A 21074-nucleotide genomic window follows, 5' to 3' on the forward strand; every position below is an offset into this window, starting at 1 on the left:
TGAGTTCAAGATTTAGCCTCTTTCCTTTGAAATGTCCCCTTGATATGCCAGCCAAGGACCCCAGAGGCCTCCATTTGAAGTTGACAATACTTGAAACTAATTGACAAACAAGATTTGCTTTCTGTTCTCATGTGACTCTAGGGTGGATGACCTTTTGGAAATCATGGATAAAGTTTCCATTTAAGGCTTCAACACAGTAATAACCCATAACACAAATGGGAACTTCTAGATTAAACGAGGTCCAGTAAATGGCAGTGTCACAATAGCAATAGTGATACTCATAAGACTTTACATTTTGATAGTCTCAACAAGAGTTTGCAAATGGATTTATGTCTTTTTTGATCCTCAGAGAAACTCTATAGGACACAGAGGACGCACATACACACATACAGAATCCCATTGCAGATATGTGAAAGCTGAGGCTAAAGAGCAAGTGAATTTGCCCAACCTGTATGTCTTTTTATCCTACATGTTGCCTATGCCTCCACTGCTCCATCCCCACTATCGTCCAAGAATCCTGAAACCAACAGGATTTGTTATCCAAGGACCAGGAGCTAAAAAAGCAGCCTTAGAGCTTTTAGAGAATCAATTCAGAAATAGATAAAAAAAAAAAAAGGAAAGACTGGAGAAAAAAAATAAACAGAAGAGCTGAGATGAACTAATGCAGGATGGAGTCACTAAGGCAATGGGGAAAATTCTCCCTCTCTTCCTGCTTCACATCCTCCCTGCTCATCTCCATCTGTCCTGAGACCCAGGACTTCCCCAAATGGCCCTATAACAACCCTTTCCTCCAGTATTGGATAGACTCTGAAAATACTTTGGCTAAACTTCCTGATAGACCAGGAGAAATTTTTTAATTTTTTCTTGGAACTACCATATTAGTACCAGTCACATTCATGTCACTACCTCCTTTGACACATGTTCCTTATATGACATGGTCTCTGGATCCTTCCCTATTCTGGATATATCCACCCACGCAGTTTGTCAACATTTCACTTCCAATGTGATGCAAAAAGAAAATGTACCACCCATAAAGTGATTTTCAGTTCTTCATTCAATAAATCAACCAAAAAGTAAATAAATATGTATTGAATTATGAGGAAACTTTTTGTGGTGAATGAAATGCTCTATATCTTGATGGGGGCAAAAAGGGTTGTTGTAGGGCTAAATGAGGTAGTGAAAGTCAAGCAATTAGAATAGGGCCTGGCACAGTGTAAGTCCTTTATGGATCACTGCAAATGAGTGCCTTCATGGCACTTCATGGCACTGCAATATCTCTGTAGTATTTTCTTCACTTCAGAGCAGTGACATTTTTGAGAGCGACATTAAAAACTGGAAGGCAGAGGTCCAAAGAAGAGAAAGGAGCTCATACTCAAAGAACTTCCATTAGCAGTTTGTCCCCCTCTGTTTGCCCCTGTCCAGCTTTGCTCTGCTCTGGTGAAGACATGATAGGTTTGTCTCCTGAGGATCAATCCCCCCTAATTCCTGGATTATATTAGGAACTTCTTCACCCTAGTGAGAGAGATGCTCTCTCACCTGAAAACCCATGATTGCTCCCATGCCTGGGGTCAGTGTCCTGGAAGGAATTTAACCTCCCCTCCGAGAGAATCTGGGCAAACTTCCTTAGCTAAATCCATCCCAGAATGTGTAATAGTCTGTTGCCTACTCAGGTCCTGGTTTTCATTTCATTTCCACCCTAGGGCTAGAGCCTGACCACAAACATTGACCAAATTGGTAGGTGGCTGATTCCCTTTACTGGTTTCAGTCCACTCCTTTCATGTAGGATCTGAATTCAGTTTCAGGTGTCTCCCTGGTGCTCATTCAGACAGACTTTCTCCAATGACTTGGCCATGGACCAAGAACGTACTCCCAGGTTCCCCTGCAGCAGGACCTCACACCTTGGATCAAAGCCCTTGAATACAGTCATGGGCCAGATCAAACATGAGTTTATTTCTCTCTCTCAGACACAACGATCTGAACCACTCAGGGCAACTTCCTTTTACTCTCTCCCATCTGCAGAGAACTTCAGGCACATCTCATGTCTATGGATGTTCCATTCGGAACACTGACAATGAGGAAGGAAAAAAATTACACAGAACAAACATATGAGCTCATAAAGAAAAGCAGTTTATTGAGGATTTTGTGTAGGGGCAAATAGGTCTAAAATCTTTAATAGACCTAAAAAGTTAAATAGTCATTGCTGTTTTATAATTTCACTCATTCATTCATTTGTTATGTACCCAGGAATATACTCATGCTTGCACTGATTTGAATCACATTCGACTGCCTGGAATGTGCTTGGTACTGGATATACAAATATGAATAAGACCTAATCCCTGATCTGAAAAAACCATAAAAATTAATGTTCAAAATGTCAATGTCATCACCTTGACCTATCAAATAAAAGGTTTTGATGTTTGGCATGCTCTGGTAAAGGAGAGTAAGCTGCAGTCCACCTCAGTAGATTATATAATTCCATTCAACAATATCAGCTATAATTAGCACAAAATGTAATGTGTGAGCTTCATTTCTCTAAGTAACAGCACTCTCAGCCTTGAGTCTAGCATTTCTGGGTCTGCATCACACCTCTGGCCTCAGTTCCTCACTTCTAAAATGGGAATGGCAGTAGTTCTCATCTCATGAAATTGTTGTAAAGGTCCAATGAGGTAATGTGTACAAAGTGCTTAACATGGTACCTGGAAAGCTCCCGTTTATTTGTATTTTCCTTTTCAAATATGCATACGATAGTTTTTATTTATATACTTTACTTTAAGAAGATCTTTCCATTTTTCAATATCACCTTAGCATCTTCATTTGGGGTTAATATCTAAGGTCAAGTGCAACTAACTGGCCTTGAAAAAGAGATTCTAAGAAGTAAAAGCAGCAACCAACAAAAAGGACAACACACCCATAACCCTAATAAAAAAGTGAAGTAAGAAGTAAGCAGGCCAGAGTCCTAGAAATTAAAATTTGTGAGAAACTTATTAAACTATCATCTGCTAGGAAAAGATGTTAGAGCACATGAAACTTCCCAGGTTAAAACTAAACCAGTTGCAGGACACATTAGTAAAAGGCTCAGTCTTTCAAAGTGTATCTGGACTCTGTATTAAGTTACAGACACCACACTTAAAAGTGAGACCTTGACAGCAAGGAGCTGATCCAAAGCATTCCAAAAATGTTAGCCAACTGGAGCTTGACAAAAAGAGTGAAATACAGTAGGAGATTCTAGGCCTCTTAGGCTGGGGAATGGCAGGCATGGAGGAGTCATGACAATATTATTTCAAATATCTGAGGAACTATCCTATGGAAGGGGATTTAGATATGGTCCATCTCTATGGCCCAGAGGGCAAAACTAGTGCTAATGGTGGAGGGAAGACAGGGAAGGAGAAATATTTCAATTAAACTTTAAAGAGATCAGATCTTTCTAATAGAGCTACCTAATAAGACAACCATCCTGGGGGTTGGAGGAGGTAAAGTATAAGAGGGTAAGAAGAGACTTTAAAGATTCAATAGAGAATCCAACTTAATCAAGAAGTTGGACTGTGGATTTGGCTTGTCCATAATAATTTTCTCAGATATCCACGGTAAGAAAAATAAAATAATGATACACTGTCTAAGACCCATTAACTACACAATGAGGATAATAGCAATATCAACCTGATAGAATTGTGTGAAGAGAATAAAAATATGTGAAAAAGTCTTCAACATGAAAGACAAATGAAAACAAACAAGAAAAAAAGAGGAGACAAAAAACTTCAGTTACTCTCCTCAGAGAGATGAGAAAATATTACATCTATGAGACCAAAAGAGTGTACAGTTTTGATTAAAGAAACCATCAGAAAATAAAAACAAGCTTTTAGAAATTTAAACTATAATAACTGAAATAAGAAATTTTAACAAATGAGTTGAAAGATAAAATTGAGGAAACATCCTAGATGGTAGAGCCAGCTATCAAAGAATATGGAAAAAAAACAAAAGAAATTAAAATTATTAATATAAGAGAGACAACATCTGACTAATAGGCATTCCAGAAAGACAGAACAGAGAAAACTATGGCATGGAAATTATCAAAGAAACCTAATGAGAAAATTTCCCAGAACTGAAATATTTGAGTTGCCAGATGGGAGGGGCTGAATGCCCAACACAATGGATGATGAATGCCCAAAGTATATCATGATAAATTTTTAGTACATAATGGATAAAGAAAATATCCTAAGTGCTTCCTGGGAACAGAGGGTGGGGTGGGAAGAATAAATGATATAAAAATAGTTGGGAACAAGAATAGCATCAGACTTCAAAATTCTAAAAGATACGAAAGCTTCCACATTTTTCCTCCAATGCGCCTATTCTCGGGAGCTTACTGAAGGATGTGCTCCCCCAAATAAGGTGGTGAACACAGAAAGAGGAGGAGATGCAGTACAACCTGAGGATCAACTCAGGAGAAAGGTCAAGGGAAGCCCAGGAAGATAACTATGAAGCAGGCCAGGAGAGCAACCAGCCTGGACTGGAATAGGACAACAGATCCAGAAAGGAGGTTTTAAAAAAGAACAAACAAGAAAAGAGGGACAAACAAGAAAAGATTACTATGTAGGAAATTATCTTGAAAGGTTTGCAAAAAAGAATGACTAATGGAGACATAGAAAATTAAGCAATGAAGAAATGAGGCCTTATTAATGCCAGTAAAAGTAAAAAGTCATACAGAAAAGGAAATCTAAGGCACAAATTATATTTACCTAGACATGCAAAGGTAAACATTGGATAGTGATTTAACCAAAAATTGTGATATCACTATGATGTGGATTAAGGCTGCCCCAGCTAGAGAAGCCCAAGGTGACCTGGCCTACATGCCAAACTATACGACCCAGTGGACTTTTTTTTATGGTATGAATTAGGACCGCCCCAGGGAGAGAAGCCCAGGGCATCCTCACCTACATGCCGATCTATATGGCCAGATTCGTATCTAAAGTTATATGACCGCACAATAACCAGACCCCATCTGCACTGAAATCATTTAATGACTTTTTACATCATCTTTTCTTTTCTCCAGTAAAAATAAGTCACGTACCCATGCCTTATAAAATTAGCCCTAACCCTCAACTCGGGGCAGCAGCAGAAGCTCTGCCTGCCCATGGGTCCTGTCCCCATGCCAGCGGGGGCAGCAGCAGGAGCTCTGACTGCCTGTGGGTCTTGTCCCCACACACCAGCTCTGCCTGCCCATGGGACCTGTCCCCATGCCAGCGGGGGCAGCAGCAGGAGCTCTGACTGCCTGTGGGTCCTGTCCCCACGCACCAGCTCTACCTTCCCATGGGTCCTGTCCCCATGCCAGCGGGGGCAGCAGCAGCTGCTCTGCCTGCCCATGGGCCCTGTCCCCATGCCAGCGGGGGCAGCAGAAGTGGCAGCAGCAGGAGCTCTGCCTGCCCATGGGTCCTCTCCCCATGCTATTCCACACTATTCTCTAAATAAAAGAGCACTACTGCCAGATCTTGAGAGTCTAAGAAATCTTTCTTGCGACTCCTCGGCTCACCGACCCCGCATCAACTATACAGTCATGAGCCACGTAACAATGTTTCAGTCAATGATGGACCACATAAACGACAGTGATCCCACAAGATCAGTACCATATAGCCTAGGTGTGTAGCAGGCTATACCATTGAGATTTATGTAAGTACACTCTATGATGTTTGCACAACGATGAAATCACCTAATGATGCGTTTCTCAGAATATATCCCAGTCATTAGGCAAAGCATGACTGTCTAGGGATGGTGTGGGGAGGGAGACCCTGGGGGAATGCAAGAAGACAAAGTATTCAGCTACCACAATAGGAAAGCAACAGATAACATCTAAATTAGCAGCGTAAGCAGAAATACCAAAAGAAATTCTAGAAAGATTAAAAGCGGCTACTCTGGAGAAGAGGACGTAAGGATGGGGGGAGGGCAGAAAGTGATGGAACAGGCAACTACAGTTCTTGGTTATGACTTATTAAACTTGAATTTTAATTATATGCATGTGTCATTTTGGTAAAAATTAATATTGATTTTTTAAAAAGAAAAATCCTGCCAATCCATCAAAAAAAAATCCAGGAGCCACTGACCTAGGTGGTTATCAAGGTCTGTTCTGCTCTGAGACGGTTGGTTATTTGATTTCCTCAGGTCCCCTAGCAGAGGGAGCTGTTGTTCTGTGCTGGGAAACTTCATTTACAAGGCAGACAAAGGAGAACGGTTGCAGATCTTACTATGTTAATACTTTAAGTCTTCAGTTTTGCAAACACAAGTTTTTTAATCCAAGATAATTTCCTCATCCCACTTTCATTCTTATTTTCACTTATTTTGTTATTTCAACTGTAGGTGTATTTCTTTGTTTAGAATTTATTTTTTCTAGGCTCTTCATGGATATTTTGTTACAGCATTGGCTCTCAGAAAGCAAGGAGACATCTTATATTTGTAGATTTGTGGAAAAATATCCAAATTTTATTTAAAAAGAAGGTTCACAGGCAATTTACTGTATTTCACATATTCCTTCTAGAGCTGCTTAATTTTTTTACTAGTCAATTAGTTACTTTCCATTTAACATTAAAGTTTTTCCATGACAGAATTTTCTACATGGCATTAATTATTTTTTATGATTGCAAAACTATTATATGCTTACTTTTAAAAATTTGGAAAATGCAGAAAAGTATAAAAGAGGAAAATAAAATCCACTCTCTTGATCACCCGTTTCAATATTTCACTGTATATCTTGTCAGTCTTCTTCCTATGTATATTTAATGTCTACATTTATTAAATTTTGTTAACAAAATGGGTCTTGATTATTCAACTTTATAACTTGCTTTTCTCTTAACAAGGCTTTTTTCTCTTGTCCTTGGAAATTCTTTTACAGCATCATTTGATTCTTGTTTTACATATGGATATACATTACTTTAGGTTTTTCCAGTTGTTCACAATGCTCTAATAAATATCCTACTAGGTACATCTATGCACATACTCAGGCTGCTTTCCTTAGGGTAAGTTCTCATAGTAGATGTGCTGGGTCAGAGTGTGCACATTTTTAAGACTTTGAATAATTACAGCCAAACATGTCCCTCTAGAAAAGTTTACCCATTGCATTCTGGCCAACAATCTGGGAATATTAATCTCCCCACATCTTCAACGACAATGAACATTAAAAAAAAAGAACAAAAACAACTTTGCCTTTTGGTTTGTGAGAAATACAGCCCTGGTTGGGTGTTTAAGAGTCATGAGAGAGTTTCCAGAATCTATTTTGGGGATAAACTGGGATATTTTCTATAGCGTATTCTTGACACCTAGGATCATTTTACGTATTAGGACAAATCATAGGAAATTGCCAATACCTGACAGTTTTTGACCTACAAAACTGTCCTCAAATGGTTCAACTTAATAAATATATTTGTAAAATTGGGGAAGGTATTCTAAGTTAAGAATTGGCCAAATTGCCTTTGCCTTTAAAAAAGTTTCTGAGTTATGGAAGAGCCATCAGTACAACCTGCTTTAATGTGTAGGCCTTGCTGTGTTTCTGCCAGCCTGGTTGGATGAGTTGGGGTGAGTCAAAGTGAACCACAAATGGGGTAGGATGGAGACTCAATCACTGGAATCCATTGAAAGATGGCCTTCCTATAAAGAAGTACTACTGTAGAGTAGGATTTGGGGGAGAAAATCTATAACCAGTGTGAGGACCTGGATTTGGCCACCCCAAGATATGTCTCTGGCATGAGGATTATTTGAGGCTGGTTTCTTTGCAGATAGGAAAGCAACTGAAAATTAGAATTTACTTACTCTTTGTAAGAGACATTTACATTGTAAAGGAACTCTCCATCTGTAAAGATATCTCCCTCTCTACCAGGAAAAAGGGGAGATGACCTTGTCTCTAGAAACTCTTAATCAAAGGAGAAGGCAAGGACTTAAATCTGCATTTGTTTACCTCCTGTAACTGACTTCCCTCCCCCTCTCAACATTGGCATTTCTTTAAGGATTAAGCATCTTTCCTTAGGCTAGGAACTGATTGCTGCGCTCATCTGTGACCAGCCAGCTCAAGACAGTAGACTTGCCTCCTGCTATGCCCTCCGAGATAGCAGACCCACTACCTGCTGTGTCCATCAAGTGCTGTGCTGACAGGGCAATCTTGTGACTATTGTGGGAGGGACATTTCAATCATATGTGAAACACCCTGTTTGGGAGTATATAACCACTCTGTGTACCCCACTTCTTCGGTGCACTTTCTTCCTTTGGGAAGAGAGGCCCCGGGCCATGGTCCTCATAAAGCTTTGTGTAATTTTCTCTTGCTATTCTGTCTCATGTGAATTTAATTTGTTCTCCAGCCAGACGAACCCATATTAAGTAGAGGAAATGTCTTCCTCCCCTACACCAGTAAAGTTAAAAAGAAGTCAGAGAAACTTCCAGAATGCTTCAGGTGTATGAGGGAATGTCCAAAGGGTAGTGGCTCCTGACTAATGGGAAAATATTTACAGACCTAAGGGAGAAAGGTATCTGAGGAGTACCATCTCCTCTCATGAAAAAAGGTATCTCCAGTTGTTCAGAGTTCATGCCCACAGACGAATTAGAGGACTAGCTCTGCATGAGTGGGAGCCACAGAGTTTGCAGGAAAAAATGATATGTCATCAAGGCCCAAGGAGTCCTATAGGACATCACTAACAAAAGACTGAAAGGTAACAGGAAGCATGGTATCATGAAAGGGCTCTTTCAAAAGGCAGGGGAGCTGAACTCCAAAACACACTCAGCTACCAACCACATGTGCAACTTGGGCACACTCCTTCTCAACTCAGGACTTCAGTGTTTGTGTCACTCATGTAATGCTGTAATTTGGAGAGCAATTTGGAAATTCTGCTTTTAAGAATTTATCCTAAAGAAATCTTCAAAGACATGAACTAAAATAGGTCCACAAGCAGTTATGTATAATAGTAAAATATTTGGAAATTTCCTAAATGTTCTACAAAAGGAAATGGTTAAATAAATATATGGTATATGTCAAATGATAGAATATTATATGCAGTCGTTAAAATCATATGGTAAAAGCCACTCAATTGTCATGATAAACTGTAAAGTAAAATAGAAGATTGCAATCAGTAAGCATAACACGACCAAAAATTTTTAGAGAATAATAATAAACAATAAATAGTAGGACAAAGAAGAGAACAAGACTGGGAAGTTACATGAAAAGAGTTATGAGTGGTGAGCTTACAGAGAATTTTTATTTTCTTATTTGTTCTTACATTCCAAATTTTTTGTAATAAACTTACATTATTTGTGTGATTTTAAAGGATAGTAAATGTAATCAATTTCATTTTAATGAAGAGATTTAAGAATGCTCAACTCCCTTTCAGTACTAACATTTAGAGTCTTTTTAAAATGCTGAATGCAGAGATACATGGACCACATTTGAATTGTGATTTTCCTACTCCTACCTTGCCCTAATCCTCCCTTAAAATGCAAAGTCCTCCAAATGATTGGGTTTTGTAAACAGATATACCCTCTGAAACCATAAGGCAGTTCTGGGAAGGGCAACAGTTGGTAGGGGTCTGGGGTTTGGGCTGTCTTCACAATCTGAATCCTGGAATGAGCTCACTGAGAAAGACACATATGTAGAAAACCACAGTTCCTGCCCTGTAGGGCCTCTGGCTTTTCTTTCACAGAAAATATTTGCAATCTGGATGGTCTGTCAACACCAAGAGGTTACACACCTTCACATAAAAGTTTCCATTCCCAGGGCCAGCCCCATTAAGTTCGCACGCTACACTTTGGTGGCCTGGGGTTTGCTGGTTTGGATCCTAGGCGCAGACCTACACACTGCTCATCAAACTATGCTGTGGTGGCATCCCACACAGAAGAACTAGAATGACTTACAACTAGGATATACAGCTATGTACTGGGGCTTTGGGGAGAAAAAAAAAAGAGGAAGATTGGCAACAGATGTTAGCTCAGGGCAAATCTTCCTCACCAACAAAAAAGCATACCTTTAACAAAAAAAGTTGCCATTCCTAAAAGACTTTACAGATAGCTGATGGGTAGAGGCTGTAAATAGGACACACAGGACAGAGACAGGCTATTTCTAGCTGAAGTGAACATTTGCTGTATTGTCTGCCAAAAGTCCATTTCCCCTTCTTCCTCTACCAGGACTTTGAATTTCCTTTGAGGAAACATGCCTCCCTCACATTCAGACATGTTCTTCAGATGTCACTGATTCCTCCTTAGTTTGGGGAGGGAAGAGAGGGATGGGAAAGAAGTGAGAAGCAAAGCAACAGGAACAACTCCAGTAAGAATTTTGCTCCCAGCACTCCACCAAACGTGCTCTCATCAAGATCACCATCCACCTCCACTGTGCTGAATGCAGTGATCAATTCTCAGTTTCACCTTATTTGTCCCATGAGCAGTATTAGACTGAGCTGACCACTTCCTGCTCTTGAAACACTTTCTTTACTTGGCTCCCAGGACACCATACTCTCCTAGTTTATCCCCCTCTCCTCACGCCAACACACACACACACACACACCCCACACTTTTTCTCAGTCTTCTTGGATGGCTTCTCTTCTTGTCCCCAACCTTTAAAGTTGAAGCATCCCAAGGCTTGGTACTTGAAACCTCTTTCCATCTACACTCACTCTCTTGGTGATCTCATCCTGTCTCATTGCATTTAAATCCAGTCTCACTGAGTTTAAACACTACCTGATGACCCAAATTTGTATCTCCAGCCCAGTCTTCTCCTCTGAACTCCAGACTCGTACATCCATCTGCTTAATTCAAAATCTCCATGTCAAATAGGCATTTCTTATCAAATAGGCATCTCAAACTTAAATATCCAAAACTGAGATCCTGACCTTTCCACTCAAACCTGTTCCTCCTATGGTCTTTCCCTAGGAAAGGCAACTCTATCCTTCCAGTTTCTTGGACAGCCCCAAACCTTGGTGTCAAGTTTTCTTCTCTCTGTTTCCCACCCAGATTCAATGAAGAAATACTATTGGCTCTATTTTCAAAAAAGATCCAAAATCCTATCACTTCTCACCACTTCTACTGCTACCACCTAGAACCGGACACAATCCTCTCTCATGTGTATTATCGCAGTATTCTCCTAACTGGTCTCTCTCCGTCTACCCTTGCCCCGTTTTGGTCAATTTTCTACACATCAGCCAGAGCGATCCAATTAAAATGTGAATTGGATCAAGTCACTCCTCTCCTCAAATCCCACAGTGGTTTCCCATTTCACTGTAAGTAAAAGCCAAAGGCTAAACAATGGTCGGCAAGGCCCCCGATGGTCTGTTTAGGCCAAACCCACCTCTCAGCTTCACCTTCTTTCTCTCTCCAACCCAGCCACACTGGCTTCTTTGCTGTTCCTTAAACACCTAATTTCTCTTCAGGACTTTGTACTTGCTGGCCCATCTGCCTGGAACGTTCTTCCTGGAGATAGCCATATAACTTGACTTCACTTCTTTAAGGTCTTTCTTCAAAATCACCTGCTATCTTATCATCCTATCTAAAATTGTAATCTCCCAACACTTCTCCCCCTTCCCTGCTTTAATTTTCTCCTTAGTACTAATCATCACATAATATACCAAACATTTTACTTATTTTTTTGCTTATTGTCTGTCTCTCCTAACCCCTCCATCCAGAACATAAGCCCCATGAGGTTAAAGATTTTGTTGTTTCTTGCTGTATCCTCAGTGCCTAGAATAGTGCTTGACGCATACTCTTTGCTCAATAAATTTTTGTTGAACGAGTGAGTCCATCTCCCTTCTGCTGGCTCTTATCTTTCTCCTTGTTGCCTATTCTGCAGCTTTGGCACTTCTTTTTGAAACTTCGTTCTCAAAATACTCTCTGCATTGGCTACCAGGTTCAGACTCTTTCATTGGCTTTCTCCTACCTTTCTAGGCATTTTTTCTGAATATCTTTTCTTAAATCCTTTCTCTTCCCATTCTTTTATTAATGTTGGTGTTTCCGTAGGTCCCATTGTTCATCCTCTTCTAAAACTCATTCTCTAGACTTTCCAGGGTGACTTATTCATGCCCATACTTTCAACCACTGAGTGCATGCTCCAACTCTACCTCCCATTATCTCTCAATTTTGGTCAGACCTCTCCAAGCCCTAGACCTAAATTTCCAGCAGTAAACAGAATACAGTCATCCCGAAGTATCCGTGAGAGATTGGTTCCACGACCCCCTGCAGATACCAAAATCCACGGATGTTCAAGTACCTTATATAAAATGGCATAGTATTTACATATAACTTATGCACATCTTCCCATATACTTTAAATCATCTCTAGATTACTTGTAACATCTAAGATAATGTCAATGCTATGTAAATAGTTGTTATATTGTATTGTTTAGGGAATAACTACAATAAAAAAAGGTCTGTATATATTCAGTACAGATACAACCATAGGAGGCCTTTCGATTGGTGGGTGGTTGAAACCGTGGATGTGGAATCCACAGATACAGAGGGCTGACTGAATCTCTGCCTTGATGTCTTACAAACATCTCCTATTTAGCATATGCCAGAATGAACCTGCTATCTCCCTCCTCCCCTGCCAAAGCTACTCTCCCTCCCCCATTCCCAGCCTTACTTATAAACATTTGTTGACCCAATCATCCAAATCTAAACTTGAGGATAAGTCTTGACATCTCCCTCTCCTTTCCTCCCAACAAACCACCTAGCCCTCTAGCTCAGACTCTGCCTCAGAGATATTGTCTAAATCCAGCCCCTCCTATCCAACCTCTTGTCCCCCACCCCTGTGTCAACACCTTAGGGCAGATCCCCATCATCTCTCAACTATGGGAAGCCTATCTCTCACATATTGCAGAAGCTCAATACTAGTCTCCCTGCACTGCTCACCAACTTCTTGGTTCATTCCCTAAATTGCTGCCAGAGTGACCTCACAAAGCCAAGTCTTATGACCACTGAGTATGAGGATAGCATAAGCGAAAATACTTTGCCACACTCTCTCACATTCTTGTGAAAATGTACATCTGTACCCTAAAAGAAATGAGTGTTTTTTCCCCAATGAAATGCTAATGCATTAGAATTAAAAATGGCACTAATATCCAGCATCTCCTCTTCTGAGACAAGGCAGCTTGACCAGGGGCAAGTAAGCAGAGGTCTTAGTTGGCCCTCCCAACACCCATTAACTTGGAACCAACAAAAGCACAATATGGGAGAAGAGTAGTAGAGTGTGATGGGAAGGGCAAGGGAAATTTTTTGGGAAGCCCCAGGTTTGTTTTTTTGTCTTGCTTTGTTTTGTTTGTGTGTTTGTTTTCGCCTCTGTGAACTTGCAGCCATGTGTCTACCATTGAATATACAGAGACCCTAGAACTGACCTCCATCAAAAGGCATTACTCAGGAAAGGCGCTGAGCAGTGGAGCAGGAGCTCACTCCCCAGTTCAACAGAGGTGTGCTCTCACTGGGGAAGGGGCAAAATCAAGAAAATGAGTGCAGAGAAGGGTCCTTCCTGAAGGCCTTTATGCCTCTGGACAATGGAATTCTGACAGCCCTAGCCTCTCTATCCTCTGAAACATGACTTACATGGCAACAGGACTTTTGCCTTCTTTCCTGGATCTGAGTGAGCTTTTTCTGCTAGAGGATTGAGATGTCTTCTCATACATAGAAGGGGATCTAGGATTTGGTGATTGCATTCTTACAGGATCCAAACGAAATGTGAGAGAGCCAAGAGCATTCCAGCCATCTCCAACATTGGACTATGATAAATCTCCCCTAATGCTTACTTAAATTCTTTTTAGAATAAGGTGAAAAACACATACATTCATTTGTACACACATACAAAAGGAATCTCCTTTCTTTCAAGGATAAGGCCTTGGATTAAATAAATTTCACAATAAAGTAGAAAGAACAATGGAGGCAAAGCTTGCCTCGAAAATACATGTGATTCAGGAAAGAGAAGGAAATTTCTCCTGTTTATTTTTCAGTTGGGTACAAGAGGATGTTGCTATGAGAAGAGAACAGACTAAGATAAAAGATTTCATGGAAGCCAAAAACATTGCAGCTGAATGAAAGTTTATATTGGAGATAATTAAGAAAAACTGAATCAGTGATGTGGAGCACAATGTGAGGAAAATGTTTGCAAATATAAAGAAAAATAAATGATGGAGAGGGAGAGAGAGAAAGAAAGAGAAAAGAGAGACAGAGAAGGGAGGGAGGGAGCCCTTTCTTTTACATTCCCAATTCTCCATCATGCACCTCTTTTCATTTTTTCACAATAAACATGATTCACATCAACTGAAATTCCCAGAGGTATCAATAAAAGTATACAAAAGTAAATGCACGTATATTATAATTTCACACAGAAGAAAATTATGATTGGAGAGGGATTACTGTATAATTGAAATGACTGGATAGATTTATTAATATACAATTTTATCTTAAAAACAGAATATATCTTATTAACAAGTGCTCAAGGATTTATAAAAATTCTCTACATGCTTAGGTACAAAGAAACCTCAGAAATTATAAAGCCATATTCTCTAACCATTGTGAAATAAAATGAAAAATTAATTGTTTAAACAAAAATAATCATTTCGAACTTAAAAAATATATTATCATGGGTTAAAGAGACAATAAAAATGCAATATCAAACTAGTTTGAAAACTATAACACCACAGATAAAAATGTATTGGATCTATGTATAGTTTTGGTCTCGGTATAAAAGTACTAAGAGAAGATTCAGAAAACTGTTATGAATATGACAGAAAAACTTGAATACCTTTATTTTATGAAGAGCTCACAAAAATTAATTTAAAAACATAAAATCCAGATAATTAATAAACCAGCAAAGGATGTAAATAGACAGTATACAAAAGAAGAGGCACAGTATGTAAAAAATGTCGAATTTACTGGTAATTAAAGAAATAGAAACTAAAACAACATAAAAGCAGATAAGATCATTTTTTTAGGAAAAAAACACCGAAGTTGTCAGGGAAGCAGCAAAACAGGAATTGCTTGTGGGAGAATGAAGGGTCCACCCTAGGGAAAGCAACTTGGCAACACGAATCAAGAACTTTTAAAAACATTTACAAGTTTTAATCTAGTAATTCTACTTCTGGGACTCTATCCTCAGCAGGCAACTCTACATATGGAAAAACTTCATGCACAAAGATGCTTATTGGAAATAGAAACAAATGTCTCTATTTCCTATTTTTAAAATTGTATATACAGCCTAATGATTACAATGCTGTCTTATAATTTTTCAAGGTCCTAGTCAAGTAAATGCTAAAAGAGAGAAACAACCCCCGCATAGTAAAAGGAACTGCAAGGAAATACACCAAAATATTGTCACAAGTGATTGCTTTTCTTCTCTTCTCTAATCTATATTTTCATGTTTTCTTTAATGGCCATGTGCCATATTACTTACACCCTCACAGACATAAAGGAATTGTCCACATCCTTCGTACAAATCAAGGAAACATCTCTTCATGTAGGGCGTACACTGCCATTGTTCCTAGGTCTCTAAAGTATTTTGATATTCTAGCACAAAAACTGCAGGATGTAAGCATGCTAGGCAAACTCTCCCCTGCCTTCTTTTCTCCAACAACTTCTTTAATCTTCATAATTCCCTCAACTTTCCAAACCTAAAGAAATTCCATCGGTCCTCTCTGCACCCACTTTCCTCCTTTCGCCTGGGATTATTACCACCTCAGTTCTGCAGAGTAGAGACAATGCCCCAGGCACACTGCTCCCAGTCTCAAGGCCTTGAGTCCCTGCTCCCTCCTGCTCCCTGGCACTCCAAACACCCAGCACAGGGTTCTAGAGGCAGCCAAATGTTCTGGTCCAGTACTTCTCAGGTTGGAGGCAGGGAATGAAAGCAGTTTAGGGAAGCTTGGAGCTATGGAGAAAAGGTGGGAGATGTTTAGGAAATCCAATATAGGACCCTTTTTGTGTAACAGTATTTTGTGTTGATAAAGATTCAGACTTGTTTCTTCTATGGAAAATTGGGGGCCTCAATTTCCTGTTCTAAGACATATATTTACCGCAGGAACGAACGAGTGAATGAATATATGAACTAGGCTTCCTATCATTCTGCAATAACATAGTTTGATCAGTGACTCAAAGTGGTAGCTTATGAGAGGGGTGGGGGTGACACTGGGGAAGGGAGGGATTGGTCAATTGGTACCAAAATAAGCCCTGAGACTAAGGCATGCAGTGACCCTATAACATTGCTAGTCGAAGTGCGGTCTATGAAGGGGGAGCATTACCATCACCTGGGAGCTTGTTAGAAATGCAGAATCTCAGGCCTTACCCCAGAGCTTCTGGATCAGAATCTGCATTTTAACCAGATCCCCAATGATGCACATACATGTGAAAGTTTGAGAAAAACTGCCTTAGAATACACATGCACATTCACCAAGACAAAGCTAGTGCCTCCACTCTGCTGCACTTCCACCAAACCCTCAAGAGGTTTGATGATTCTTTACAAGTGCTGCCCTCAATTTTGACCTCCCTCCAAACGGTTTCAGGGAACGGAGCTCACGAGGAACAGACCCTATATAATTTGCCCTGGGCCTCACCTTCACTCTGCACAAGCTGAGCCCAGCACTACTCAACCAGTGACAGGTGGGATTAAATGCTAACGCCCTTGGGCACAATCACTGGTTACAGAGAGTGCAGAAGCAAACAGGGAGAAAATACTCTTAAAATGTGGTTTGGCAAAACCGCAAAACCAATCGCCGTCAAACTGTTTACCACATGTGCCTAATTACCATCAGGAGATGGAAATCATCATGATTAAGGCTGATTACTTTGGAAAGGTTTATTCAGTGACATGACTGGTAATCCCAACCTCATAGTCCAGGCTAAACTTTGGACTTCTGCCTTCAAATCTCCAGGATGGACATGTAAATAGGTTCCTTGCTTGGAACTTGGAAAATGTAAAAGAGCTTTTTACTCTTACATCTAGGCTGTAGTTTTGGTAAAAGAAAGAGAAAAGGTCTTTAAGCACTGCTGAGACTTGAAAGGGGCTTGTTGTGGGCACCAGACTCTACTCATCGTTCTAGGTCCAATTGAAGTGTCCTATCCTTTAGAGTTTTCCCAGAAATTATCACTCCCTAGTCTGTTTCTCATGGCATTTTCTTTAGACTTCTATTGTAGCTCTTAGGGAGGTAGAAGAACTTATCCTTTAGGAACCCAGGCTTTGCACCCTAACTATATGCGTCTAAATTCTCCCTCTGCCTATTACTCCCTCTGGTCAAGTGACTTCCCTCCACAACTGTAAGATGCAGAAACCTATATCATAGGTTTGTCGTACAGATTACACGAGACAATGCATATAAAAATTGCAGTGCCTGGCACATAATAAATAATCAATGTTAGCTATTATTATTAGCACTTCACAGAGTCTGGCTTCAATTAGAGTTGGTTGTATATATGTCTGTCTTCCTCACTAGACCGTGAGCAAAGTGTTTATATCACACACATCTGGCATAGAGACTTACAAATGGTAGACACACAATAATATTTGTCAAACTGGTTTGAAGCTATGCCAGGAAGAGGAAAGGGAGGGTGCTGGAAATAAATTTAACGTACTTTATGATTTTACCCAGGGCCAACCTCTATAGTGTTTGTTTTTCTTCTATTATCAGAGTGCAATGTTTCAGACTATGAGGTTGCTATAAAATGGGGCTGGAGAAACACTCTTTCTAGAATGAGATGTTCTGTTCAGAGATAGCATGGTTGTGCTATGAGGCATCTGAAATCTCCAGTTTGGCCCCTGTCTGAGGGCGGGGAGTGGAGGCTGAAGTTCAGCCAGAGCTGGACTGATCAAACTGGGCGCCTAGGTGTTAGGTCACATCAGCTCTGAAGATCACCCACCTGGAAGGGATGAATCTTGTTTCTCAGTGTATTCACTTAGAGGGATGTTTTTATAGATTGCACAAAAGAGCTGTATGTCCCAGCTGGAGCTCTATTGCAAACTCAAAGTTTCCCTTTTAAACCAGCTTCCTGACTCTTGGGTGAACATCAACTAAAATAATAATAAAAATATAATAATAATAGTTGGTCTATTTACTAAATATTTATTGAGTGCCCATTATGTGCTAAACATTGCACTAGACGCTGTAGATCCAAAAGTAAATAAAGAAATTATAGAAGGGGGAAGTGGGAGGCGATGCAGAGGGCAGGAATGTTAACAAGTATGATGAGTGCCACCTTAGGCATAAGTGGGAAGGTGTTGCAGAAACATCCATGGCGGGGGGCCTAACTTACGGCTTGAAGGGTTGGAGAAGGCTTAAAGCAGGGACTAACAACCAAGATAAGGCTTGAAGGAGTGATCCCAATAGCTAACAGGGTTTTTTTTTAAGATTTTATTTTTCCTTTTTCTCCAAAGCCCCCCAGTACATAGTTGTGTATCTTTAGTTGTGGGTCTTTCTAGTTGTGGCATGCGGGACGCCGCCTCAGCGTGGCCTGCCGAGCAGTGCCATGTCTGCGCCCAGGATCCCAACTGGTGAAATCCTGGGCCACCGAAGCAGAGCGCACAAACTTAACCACTCTGCCACGGGGCTGGCCCCCGACAGCTAACATTTATTGAGCACATACCATATGCATCAGGTCCTGTTCTGAGACCCCTGCATGAATCCCTCATTTAGTCCTTACAACAACCCTATGAGGTAGATATTCTCTTCATTTTACAGATGAGAAAACTGAGGTACAGTTAGTAAATGATGGAGCTGGAATTCAAACCCAGGCAGCTTGGCTCCAGTCTAAAGGGGAAGGAGAGGGCAGATAGGCCTTCCAGCCAGAGACAAGTGCCTTGCAACGGCATGGAGGAAAGAAGCAAGGTTTCTTGGGGAACTGAAAGTGGTTGAGGGTGGGGACAGAAGTTGGGAGATGACTGGGCACCCTCTGCCAGTTAGAGGGGAAACCAGAGGCAGGAGATTTCTGGTCTGGTCTGGACTTTCAAAAACTAGCTGTGTGATTCCTGTCACCTAACCCTTCCTGGCCTCAGTCTCTCCCTTTTGTAAAAAGCAATAATAACAATACCTAGGCTCTACTATAGAGAATGGCCAAGAGCACCAAACGAGAAAAATGTATGTGAACTTAAGAGCAAAGCACAAATTCCTTCCCAGACTTGAGATTTCATTAGTATCATTTCCCCAGAAGCTTCAGGGATTTGCAAACATGGAATCAACGATGTCAGGGCAGTGGGAAGAGCCTTCGGAGTAAAAGTGTTGGGGAATAGAAAGGCCCACGTTCCCTGTGTCCAACTGCCTGAATCCAAATTCACCACTTACCGTGTGAGCCCAAGGCAAGCCACTCTCTCACTATCTCAACTCCATCAGCTGGAGAATAGGGGCTGATAATGACGGCACTCGTAAGCTGATGTGAAGAATAAATAACACGTGCAAAACGCTTAGAACAGCTCCCGGCAGAGTGAAGACTGAGTAAACCTTAATAGCTATCATTATTACCGTTACTAAGAAATCTGTTGGCTACTCATTCCATTCCTCCACGTTCTATGCGATAAAAAAGTGTGGGGATATTAAACATTAGAGATGATGAAGAAGGTTTTCAACCCTACACAGCCACACTGCTGCACAGATTCTTCCCAGCTGCTACGGGCTGGCAAGCAGCTGGCTCTCTGTCCTGGCAGAAAATGCCCAAAAGAGGTAAAAGACAGAGACTGCACACCATCTAGGCAAACCAGGCTGCTCTTGTAGGTTTCAGACAAAATCTAAATATAGTCAGTCAGATATGCCTTGCTTTTTTAAGATAAAACTGTTCTTCTTTGTCATTCCACATCCCCCGACCCCCCCCCCCACCAACCCCCCCACACACACACACAGACACTCTCCCACACATCCCAAGAAACTTTCGGTCTTTTGCAAGACATACTCTGGGGTCCTGTTGTGACAGCCTCTTGCCACACTGACTTCTCTGTCTGACTCGCCGCAGAGAAGCCTTTGCTAATTTCACAACAGGAAAGCACGCAGGAAATTCGAGAACAAAACAAATGTACACAGGGAGCCCAGCATCTTCAAGCAAATATGCTGAGGTACCGACTCCAAGCAAGATGACTCTGGACTGTAAATGAGGCAGCTGCCTCTTAAACTGCAAGGGGACAGAAGAAGTCAATTACGTCTAAAAAAAACCAGATCTGAATACAAATTGATAATGAATATTCATGAGCCCCTCAAGCTTGCTAAAAGCCACCCTTGACTACAACTCCTGGGCTTTGCTTGCTAAAAAGTTTCCCAAAGTTCTTTCTCGGCCTCCTCTCAGAAGGAGAGGGTGGGAAAGTTCATTTAGGGCTTTTTACCTCTTGCTCTTTCAAGTACTTGCTTTTGGTCTGGGCTTTTGGCTTTTCTTTTTTTTTTTTTTCTCAAGATTTCGGATCAAATCAATTTTGCTCTTACCCTTTCTATCTTCCATAATTGGCAGCTTTTGTTTTCTTCCTCTTTGCTTTTTTTTCAGCCTCTGCTTGCTGTGGTCGTCTCAGTGAGAGAGGTATTCAAGGAACAGAGATATAACAGACCCTCGGGCTCGTGGGAGGGGCTAAAGCAGCCAGCCCCATTTCGGAAGGAACTCAAACCCTATGTCTTTCATTGACTGGAAAGGACAGATTGGCGGGGGAGTGCCGCTGCTCATTTCCCTAAAGCTACACGAAGGCTTCCCCGGGTTGTAACTTTTTGTATTCTTGAAGCAATGTATGTTCAAATATCTCGCGCACGCTCTCTACCTCCCTCCTTGCTACAGAAATCTGTTTTCCCCCTTGAAAAATGTATCTTGGCTGCAAGCAAAAAAGCTATTTACTTATTGCAATTTTGAAGCCAGATAACAAGAAACTTGTTACCTTGATTCCCAGTGGGAAGGCTGTGGGACGCAAGAACAGTTCTTCCCGCCCCCTAAAGCCTATGGCTTCCAGTCCCCTGAGGAGCAATCCCTTTTCGAGGCTCCTTAGACCAGATGAGCAACGTCTCCCCAGCTTTGGACGCCGCGGCAGGAGGAGCCGTGTTATTGGTCAGAAGGCCGGGCGGGACGGCAGACGAGGCTGCTCGCTGGGAACAACTATTTAGCCGTCCTGACGCAAGTCGTCCACCTTTTCCGAAC

General features: G+C 41.0%; 1 protein-coding gene across 5 annotated transcripts in view; it reads right to left on the reverse strand.

Moving 5' to 3' along the window:
* The window catches only part of ENTPD1 (ectonucleoside triphosphate diphosphohydrolase 1), a 115620-nt gene that overhangs the window by 76966 nt on the left and 17580 nt on the right, over nucleotides 1-21074 (reverse strand). For 2 of the 5 annotated variants that reach the window (XM_070486345.1, XM_070486337.1), the window contains exon 1: nucleotides 20381-20518. The exons of 1 other annotated variant lie outside the window; for it this stretch is intronic. In XM_070486345.1, the coding sequence (XP_070342446.1) occupies nucleotides 20381-20396 (16 nt within the window). In that variant the 5' untranslated portion in view covers nucleotides 20397-20518. Of the gene's footprint in view, nucleotides 1-19258; nucleotides 19344-20380; nucleotides 20519-20817; nucleotides 20954-21074 lie in introns of those variants that run through there. 2 more of the 5 variants (XM_070486350.1, XM_070486351.1) reach the window with 2 other exon arrangements.

The sequence above is a fragment of the Equus asinus genome, chromosome 2, assembly GCF_041296235.1.
Source record: "Equus asinus isolate D_3611 breed Donkey chromosome 2, EquAss-T2T_v2, whole genome shotgun sequence".
In the NCBI taxonomy this organism is placed as follows: Eukaryota; Metazoa; Chordata; class Mammalia; order Perissodactyla; family Equidae; genus Equus; species Equus asinus.